Raw genomic sequence first — 10,000 nt, 5'->3', positions numbered from 1 at the left:
TCCCCGGCCGGGTCCCGGGTAAATGTTCATATCATGAATGTTAATTATGCCAAGTTTCCAAAAAAGTTTGCTAGTAGAACAATTTCAAGGGAATTACCTTAATTGTGTATGATACATTATAATGCAAATACAATAGGTTTTCAGGTGACGTTATCGCCGTACATTTTTCTATTGTTATTATTGTCCCTAGAGGTTGTTTGAAAACGTCCTATACACAGAGAATCTTAATCCAGAGTTGAATTAGGCTAACACTGAGTTAGCCGACTTGGTCTATACCTCTTCAAATTATAAGTTAGGGCTGTCTTTTCACGAATTTTTCATCTTATTCGCAATAAATGATGTTTCACTAAGCCTTTTCCCTCATTTTTTTTTTTAATACATATTAATCTTTATTTTTAACACGACTCTCTTTCATTCCATCTCGTTATTTTTGATTGACTTATAGCATCTGCAAGCCACGAGGAGATCCGAGATCTGTACAATGAATTGGAAATTATGACAAACGTCGGGTATCATCCAAACCTTGTGAACTTGCTTGGGGCTTGCACAAAAGATGGTTTGTACTACATAATAATGCATTCGTGATCTGCGGTTGCAGGTTATTGATATTGTTGATGTAATCGTTTTTGAAGATACATTATCTATCTCTGATGATGCGCGATGGAATTTTGGCCTGGGTAGCTCGAGAGGGTGATCCAAAGTCTTGGTTATAAATTCGGATCACCTGCGATGAAGAGAGGATTGTCAAACGTCGAGTCTTTGAATTGTTACTTTTTATTCAGCCAGGTTCAAATTTCTTCAAACCAGAGGAGCGTCAAACTATGTGTAAACGAAAAAGACCAATTGACATGGTGAAAAAGCAAAGCACTTGTGTTGTTTCTTTTTTTGTTATGCGGGCCCCAAGTTATCATATATATCTACTTTGTTTATCGATCAACAAACTGGCAAACAGTATATCTCTAAGAAGCAATCCTGATTTGAAGGGACTGCGCAACTGAGTATTTCGCTTTGTTAATCCGTAGGAAACCTACTTGTCGTCCTGGAGATCGCTGAAAATGGGAGCTTGTTAGACTTTTTGAAAAAATCACGGAATGGAAATGAGAACTGCGAGGGTGAAGGCATTAAGAGGGGAGGCCTGACTGAAGATATGAAGCTAAGGATCGCTACTGACGTTGCGAAAGGCATGGCTTACTTGGCAAGCCACAGGGTACGTATTTATTGACGGAAACGTAACCCACAATGTTGAAACATCGCTATTGAGTTCCACTATTACTTGCAACTTGGAAGGATTTAAGTATGATCCCGGATTGGACCCAACTCGCTTTCGTTGTGTCTGCTCCAGCTTTTTAATCTTAGTGACAATAACATCAGCCACCAAACTTTTTGTCATCATCATCATCAATATCATCAACTTTATTTATACACGACATCTTATCACCACAAAAGTGGTCTTTCTGGGAATCGTGCCTAACTAACTACAATCTACGACATTTAATTGATATTTATTTCTTACATATTTTAACTGTTAAAAGTTTTTAAAATAACATTGTTATTTTAAAATCTTTTGAATCTTTCCCTTTGAGTGAGGTCTTGAAGTCTCTTAGGATAGGCACAGAACAGATCCTCGATGCTGTAAGCTCCCTTTTCTAACCTCTGTTCTAGGTCTAGGGATGTTGTTGTGCTTTATTCTAGCAAAGTACGGTTGAATAATGGTGTGCCGCTTTTCGTTCTTACCACATTTTGACGTCTTCTGTGATCTATAGGGAGCTTTAGCAACGACGACGGAAACGGCAACGAGAACGTCATCACAAAACATAAATTCTCATTATTTTTATTACTTCACGACTATTCCAAGTTTTTCAATGTAAGGCGCACGGCAACATGGAATCTATTTGTTGCATATTATAACGAATTACAAGTTTTTGGGAGCTTTTTTTTCTTTTAAGGGCATTTTCACGGTTTTGCGCATGGCCAAGCCTTGGCGCTAGCGGTTGTAAATTTTACGGTTTCTTACTGAACCAGATGATGTTCATTAATCACTGAGGGTATTAAAGTAAATACACTAAATTACTAAGACCCAAATTTGGTTGAAGATACTGCGGGTTTACACAGAAAATATCAAATTTAATTTTGGCCTTGAATTTTTTGTACGGGTCAAACCTTTTATTCTGTCATAACGCACGAGTTATCTATTCGCATGCAGGAGGTTCGTAACACCAAGGATATGATTGCAAAAGTAATTTCAATGAGTAATTACACTTCTATAACATGTTTTCCTTTTCGTGCATCAGTGCTTTCGATTGTTTCAATAACAATGGAATTAATTGGGCTGACATGACAGTTTGCCCATGCGCAGAGACGTGAAACTCTCCCTTTAAACGCTTGCATCGCAAAAACGAACATGGTGACCGGCCTCATTTTTAATTTTGCCGGAAACACATCAGCTGGTTGCATGAAGCTCTCACTGCAACGTTAAAGAAAAAAAAAGTTCTAAAGCGGATTCAGATAAACCAATAGACCTTTTTACCGATACGGCGGCCATTTTGATTTCTATTGTTTCGAAAGACATTATAGGATGGTCAGGGGGCAAATACATATTAATGTGCCCCCTGGGCATCCCATAATGGCTATTCGAAACAATAGAAATCAAAATGGCCGCCGTATCGGTAAAGAGGTCTATTGCGAAGGTAAATCTGAGTCCGCAGCAATATAATTTTGTTGTTGTTGTTATTATTATTATTATTATTATTATTATTATTATTATTATTGTTATTAATTTTTATTGTTGTTGTTGTTGTTGTTGTTATTATTGTTGTTCTTAGATTTATTTAGTTTAATAAAATGGTTATTATTATTTTTTGTTTTGCAAAGAGTTTCAACTTAACCTTCCAATCACTTTATAGTAATAAAGATAAGTTACAGTGTATGGTATTTAAAAAAAAAACAATAAAATGGGTTTTTAGATGGCTCTCCTGTTGCTGTGGTAACCCATTACATCACTACCATACGACAGTGTTGCATGGTCGAAAAGGTTCATTTTTACCTTAAGTGAGTATTTTTTTTTTCACTTCACAGTGCATTCACCGTGATCTTGCAGCCCGAAACGTGTTACTTGGTGAAAACTACGTCGCAAAGGTGGCAGATTATGGGATGGCACGTGACGTATATGAGAGCTTGATGTATAAAAAGGAAACCCAGGTATTTTAAAATGTTTTTGCGCGATTGCAGCAAATCATACAGTGAGGAATTAGGTGGCAAAATAATTAACTGCAAGCAAGCCATCAAGCCCGAATTGTTGCTAAACTGGGTGAATATAACGACAAATAGGTTATTCACATTAATCTCAGAATAACCGAAAGAACCACTTTCAGTGAACAACCCTTCGAAGCATGCTTCATTGCGACCCTTTGCCTTTATTTTTAGTGATTCTTAGGGTAAAAAAAAAGTTTGTCATATTCGAAAACAACTTATAGCGTACAGCTTAACTGCTGAATTATCCCTGCCACTCAGTTATAGGCAAGAAAACATCACCTTTTGCATTTTGACTAGGTTTTCAAAGAACGCCGTTGAATGCTAACAAAGGTGGCAGCCTATTGCTATTCAGCAGTTACTCCTAACTTAACGTGAAAACAGTTCTTGGCGATGTGTGTTTTCATAGAGGCCGCGGTCTTTGCGCATTGGAATCTAGATCAGTACCATGAATAATGAACACGCGGAAATGGCATTTGTTACCTAAATAAAGTATCATTGCATGTCGTTTGAAACCTCGTCTTAGTAACTTTCGGTTAGTTGCGAGAAGAAAGCCAGTAGGATGAGGTGGGCAATTGATTTCCGTTACTCCTGTAAACATCATAAAAGGTGAAAAGAAAAGATGAGTGTGGTGGTTAAAAGATGAACGTGATGGTTAAAATTAGACTATGTGACTGCGTGATGCAGTCGTAGTCTATACCCATATTTCACCCTTCCTCACCATAGAGTCTCCAGTAGCTTCAGTAGTTAGGGCATCCGTACTAGATCACGGAGGGTCGTGGGTTCAAATCCCATCTGGGGCTCGGATTTTTCCGAGTTCCCGGTTGATGATGATGCTTAGGGCGTTTTCCATTTACAAAATAATTCCGGAAATTTCGGTGGACATTTCCATCGAGTGAAAAACGTGTTCTATTTAACTCAGGTCCGTTCGCCGCCCAGTGATTGCGCCAAAATTTAAAAATGTGGCCGTGAATAGCCTGGAAGTGGTAAGACCTTTCAAAAGTTGTAAATGGAACACACATTTCCATCGGAAAGTTTCCAACGGGAAAACAGGACTACGTTTTCAGAAGTTCGTTTACTCCGGAAATTTTCCAGTGGAACGAACCAAAAACGTGTGTTTCATTTACATCCCAACCGGAATTTCCGGAATTTCCTGGTAAATGGAAAACGCCCTTAATATCTTTCATGTATTTCGAGCGTGAATTCGTTTCCTATATTATATGGTGTTTGCTTTTTCCTAGACTTACCACAGCTTTTTAAGTTTAATTTTTTGTCTATCAAACACGACTATTTCGATAACTGTTACGTATCACTAAGTGTTAATAGCTTCCTACTGGAAGACTCTATTGGAATCATCCATGTCAGCACCAAATTGTCTTGCTATTCTATAACTGTTCTATAACATTTGTTTCGATGAGTATAGCTCCTCTGGGAAGGGCAAGGTTCAATGGGTGCGTCCGCTTCTTGGGTCAAACTATTGTGGATCGTTGGCTCAAATGAGTATCTGAACCAAAAGTAGCTAGCGTAGTAGATTGAAAATGGAGTCATAACCAAGTGATCCATTGATGAACAGTCGACAATAATCAACCATTGCGAATCCTCATTTATTATAGAACAGATGCGTTAGAGAGTATTCTTTATATAGGAGCAGGCGTAACTTAGTTGGTTACTGCGCGGCTTTCGGTGCAAGAAGTCTCCGGTTCGACTTCAACGCCTGTTTCGACTTTTCCTCTGATCCGTGTAGCTACAGCTTTAAACACACTTAAAGTGAAGCACTGACAGAGGGAGGGAGGGGTGCAAAGGGTAAACCGTCGGCTTCCATTGATACCAGCCTCGTAGCTGAAGGAACTACCGATTTTACCTTTTTCTAAATTTAACAGGTGAAATTTACATATTTGTGGTGTTTTTGTTTTATTTTTTCCAGGGAAAACTTCCAGTTAAATGGATGGCTATTGAATCATTGGAAACTTATGTGTTCACTGTGGAATCAGACATGTAAGTTACGAGAAAAAGAAATCCCTCACTTTTTTCACAAATCTAATTATTTCATGATTATTGCATATTTTAAAATATGCATAGCACACGCACACCTAACAAGTCACAACACACTATAATTAAAATTATGCATGTGTGTTGTGGTTAAATAAAGAGCTGCACCTAGCTAAGCTTGATAGTTAGCGGCCGCTAAAAAAACAAGGCCGAGATTGAGCGAGATTCGGAAACGATGGTTTGGGTGTTTGGGCTCATCTTTTAGTGCAAGATTTAATATCAACGACAGCAAAAAATACATCGCGTTATAAGAAAGTATTTTTGATCGTAAGATTGAAGTGCGAGTTCTATTTTATTATTATTATTATTTTAACTTTGCTTTTAATTTCGTATGCATGGTTTAAATTTCTGTTACGCAGTTGGTCTTATGGAGTTCTTCTTTGGGAAATAGAGTCTGGAGGTACGTCATTTCTTCGTCATTTGTTTTTGCTCATACTCTTTGCATGGATTTGTTTGTTTGCTAATTTGTACTAAATAATCCACCCTCTCTGCTTGCCGTATTGACCGAACATAATTTGTCAACTGCACGTTGGCATAATGGTAAAATTATACCGTAAAAAATAGCCAATCAGAGCGCTTGTCATATCGGCAAAGAGCACTAGCATAATTTATTACTGGCTACTGACATTTTCTTGCTGTAATTCTCTTAACCAGGACTCAAACCATATGCAGGCATGACAACGCCGGAAGTTATGACCGAACTGAAGAAAGGGTACCGGCTGGAGAAGCCCAGTGGATGTTCAGATGCTATGTAAGTTCACTATTAATTACCAATCTCGTTCCTAGAGCCTTCGTTACCTTTGTCCAGCAGAACGGGCGTGGGAGGCTCTGGACTAACCGGAACCAGAAAACTCTGGTTCCGGTTAAATAACAGCGCGTGCATGAGGGGAAACGGTTAGAAATCAATGATGAAATGGTATATGAAATGAATCATATATGAACTGCGGATATGAAATCAATCGTAGAGAAGCCTGAAGTTGAAGTCCTGAATTTTTCAGGCTTCTCTACGCAATTGTAAAAATTGCGTTCATAACTGCGAAGATCATAGCTTCACTTGGTTAGAAATCAACAAAAACATCTGAAGTTCACTTTGCTACGAAAGCGCTCATTTTTCACTCGCGAGACAGCACACATGAGTATAAACACATCTCGTAATACACTCCAAACGTTTCAACTGCGGAGAATAAAGAATAACGGGAGCAATTTTTTTTCAATCAAAACAAATTTCAGTATCTGGTGTCACGCAAGTGACAACTAGGAAATTTTCAAAAAACAAAATCGTTGCGGAACTGATAAGTAGTAAAAACGATTTATTTCTAGATCAACTTCGACCTCGTATAGATAAAAATCCGGAAGAAAGCATAATTTTTTAGTTTATAATTTGCAAATTGCAGGAAATGAAACCGTTTTTCAACAGCCAATCAAATATGGCCTTTTTTGGATTTGACCAGAGTCTCGTTTCTGACCGCTGGTCAAGGGAACGATGACTCTGGGCACGGGATTAACCATTAATATAAGTTATTGCGGAGCGTGCGCGTATATAGTGCTGCTTCCATCACGATACTAATTCCCGTTTTTCTTCATATTTCGAGAGTGTGTTAAGTGATGTTAAGCCCTAATTTGTTTCAAGCAGGAAATTGTTTAGTTTAAGTTGATTGCAACACGCTGCACCTCTTATAAAAAGGTCGTTATCGTCCGCGTGCTATCCAAAAGAAATCATTGAATATGTCGACAAACCTGAGAGGATGATGCAACGAAAAATTATAAACAGTTGTGCGATAAAACTATTTCCACGATATTCTTTAAGGACCTTTGATACTTCTTTGTTACATCCGATCGTTTTTCATCTGTTCAATATCGTTTAAGCAGCGGAAAATAAACAGAAGCAATATTATAAACAAGTCTTCACTCAGCTATGTGGTCATTTATTGCACTACATTAGTAAAGATGAAAAATCCTGGACTTTCATCCACGACATTTAAGTACATTACCCGGCGCCCACGAAATTTCCCTGAGAGGCAAAAAATACCTACTTTCCTTAAACTATTACATGCTATAGAACAATAAAACATGATCTCATCTACACACTTGAACATTCTCGACCGGCAAAGATCAATCACAATACATAAACTTAGCTAGTTTACTGGGAGTAGTCATTAAATATGAAGTGCGTCATTGGGAGAACTTTGGATATGGAGGTTGGAATAACTAGACGAGCCGAGATGCCATGGAGACGATACATTCATATACGTCTTTCGAAAGTATTAATATAGCAGGCATAGTACTTGTGTCGAATGTGGCTAAAAATGGAAAGTTTGGAGTAAAGAGGTGGTGATGTCACAAAAAACTAAATTGTTCAAAAACTAGAATTGTTTAAATTGTCTGACAGATTATTACGGCAAAATGTCCCTTGCCAAAAATTCTCCTAGCGACGAACGCAATTACAGTCCTAAATTCGGCAATTCATATCAAAGCGAAAGAGATCAAATTGTATAGCCAATGTTAGAGCGGTACTCAGTGTTGTCCCTGCTTCATTTGTTCATCACATGCAACATTAATTATTATTTTTTACTTACATGTAGGTACCAAGTTATGAGAGACTGTTGGAACCCGAATCCCAAACTCCGGCCATCCTTTGAAAAACTAGTAGAACGACTGGAAGCCATGGTCTAGTGTCCTCGTGACCTCTACTGCTCATGGTTACCTTCACCAAAGTTTTGACTTTAGTGCTCAATTACTTCCGTATTGTGTAGCAAGTCTTGCTTGCATGCCAGCGTTTTGCGCAAACATCCGGGGATTGAAAGGCCATCGGTATACTTCATTTAATTAAAGCATTAATAGTTGTTTTGGGCAATTGTAGCCTTACAAAGTACATGGGGCTATTGATTTGTGTGTGTCAGTACGTGTGGTTTCGGGGGGATGGGGATGGGATATTTGTAGGGACAAGGGAAGGATGGAAGTCGTGTGTCCGTTAAGGGGGTGGGTGGGGTATGGGTTTTAGCATACGACAGGAGACTATTAGTTGGAGCCTCCATATGCAGTAGATCTAATCAAGGACGATGGCAACGAAACAAGGATATTATTGGGCAAATTTGGTTATGTACCTCTGTCATTCCTTTAATTGCCGTTTCAATGTAATCATTTTGATATTGCACTGTGTTTATTGTACAAAGTAAGGTATTACGTCCCTTATACTTAGTTGGGTTAAAAAGCTGCTTCTGTTGATATTAAGTTGTCGTCTTATTTGCAGCGAGTAGGTTAACGAGAGGAAGTTGATTAAGTATTATTTCCATATATCTTTAATTTTCCACTTGTGTCCAGAGATGCAGCTAATAAGATGCACACCCAATTTTTGACATCCAACACGAAGTGCCTCTTTGAGTCTAAGCCTTTGCCTTATTTTCAACAATAAGGTAAGGATATAAGTTGGTGTTATTTTTAGCTTAGGGTAAAAGCAAATGTTTATCCTTTTTTGAGAAGCAGAATTTGGGGGACACACTTTGTGACTGTTACTGAAATCCTCGTGCATCCATTAAGGGGCATTTCTGGACACAATTGTCCTTATTGGAGCTGAACCTGCAGGCACATTTTCTTTTTTTAAAAAACTACATGCAAGAGAAGCTTAATGGTCAATTCAATAAAAAATGACCCCTTTGCCTCGTTTATGCGGCAAAACGCTGATAACTCCGATAAGGGCTAATCCACCGAAGACTCTGAAGTTTGTTATACAGAACTATTTCTTGAAGACCTTCCATGAAGGATGAAACCATTTGTGTCAACTACTTCTGAATTAAGTTACTAGCGTAACAGCTCGATTTCAAGGCGTGTCTGAGAGCCAAGTCTTTCTACCTTACTAATTTGGAAAAGACCTTATTAAATATTATATTGACGAAATTTCGGTGGATATGGCCTTGCTCTAGACATAGTTTTTATTGACGATCGATTGGTGTTTTGGTTTTGTCTGTTTGTTTATTCTTTAAGCTATAGCTTAGCTTAATGAATAGCGAGCGACTGAGCGCGTAGTGTCACACGACCAAGATAAATCATTCTATAAAATTTCTTGACCCTCGAAATGTTCCTTTTCTTGTAACACTCGAGTTACAAAGTCATTTGTCCGACAGTCGAGCAAGTAAAAGGCAAGTATTTTCCCCATTGCACGTCGGAAATTGGTTTTAGAATACTTTTCTTGAAGAATGCTTGTATTGCAAAGCAGTTACTGGCGTGCAATAGGGAATTACCTGTGCCTTTTGCTGGTTTCCCCTTGTATCGAAGGACAGCTAGTTTGCTTACTTTTAAGGCACATTAAGTCAAAATAGCTAAAATACGCCTTTTCTAAAGTTCTTAAGAGATTTCTGGCAATTATACTCTATAGCAAAGAAAATGATGTGTTTTGTATTTGAGACCATGTCTTGATTGTAACCAGGCCCCAGTTGTTGAAGTTGAAGGGTGGATACGGCTATCCACTGAATACATCACTATCCAGTGGATAACTCAAAGCAGGCGAGCGCGCGGAGCGCCATAGTTAAGAAAATATGGTACCTATCCATACGAGAAATTTTGGTTTTATAGCCATGACGTCACGACGTCCGTCCGTCAGTACGTACGTCCACCCTTCCATGTATACCAATGTGACGAGTATCATGCTAGTTTACAGCATACATCTTTGACATTGGACATCCATGTTTTGATCAATTGACACCTG

The 10,000-nt window shown here is 38.4% G+C and overlaps 1 protein-coding gene across 9 annotated transcripts in view; it reads left to right on the top strand.

Annotated features, from left to right (window-relative positions):
- Positions 1–9,679, top strand: part of LOC138058286 (uncharacterized) — a 187,620-nt gene extending 177,941 nt beyond the window's left edge. For all 9 annotated transcript variants that reach the window (XM_068904210.1, XM_068904211.1, XM_068904207.1 and 6 more), the window contains 7 exons: positions 446–556; positions 1,023–1,207; positions 3,076–3,198; positions 5,174–5,244; positions 5,658–5,698; positions 5,953–6,049; positions 7,881–9,679. In XM_068904210.1, coding sequence (XP_068760311.1) covers positions 446–556; positions 1,023–1,207; positions 3,076–3,198; positions 5,174–5,244; positions 5,658–5,698; positions 5,953–6,049; positions 7,881–7,971 — 719 coding nt within the window. In that variant the 3' untranslated portion in view covers positions 7,972–9,679. The remainder of the gene's footprint in view (positions 1–445; positions 557–1,022; positions 1,208–3,075; positions 3,199–5,173; positions 5,245–5,657; positions 5,699–5,952; positions 6,050–7,880) is intronic.
- The last annotated feature ends 321 nt before the right edge of the window (positions 9,680–10,000 follow it).

Source organism: Montipora capricornis, chromosome 7 (genome assembly GCF_036669925.1).
Source record: "Montipora capricornis isolate CH-2021 chromosome 7, ASM3666992v2, whole genome shotgun sequence".
NCBI classification, from domain to species: Eukaryota; Metazoa; Cnidaria; class Anthozoa; order Scleractinia; family Acroporidae; genus Montipora; species Montipora capricornis.
The sequence above is the reverse complement of the archived record's forward strand: the minus strand, read 5'-3'. Positions and strand labels throughout refer to the sequence as shown.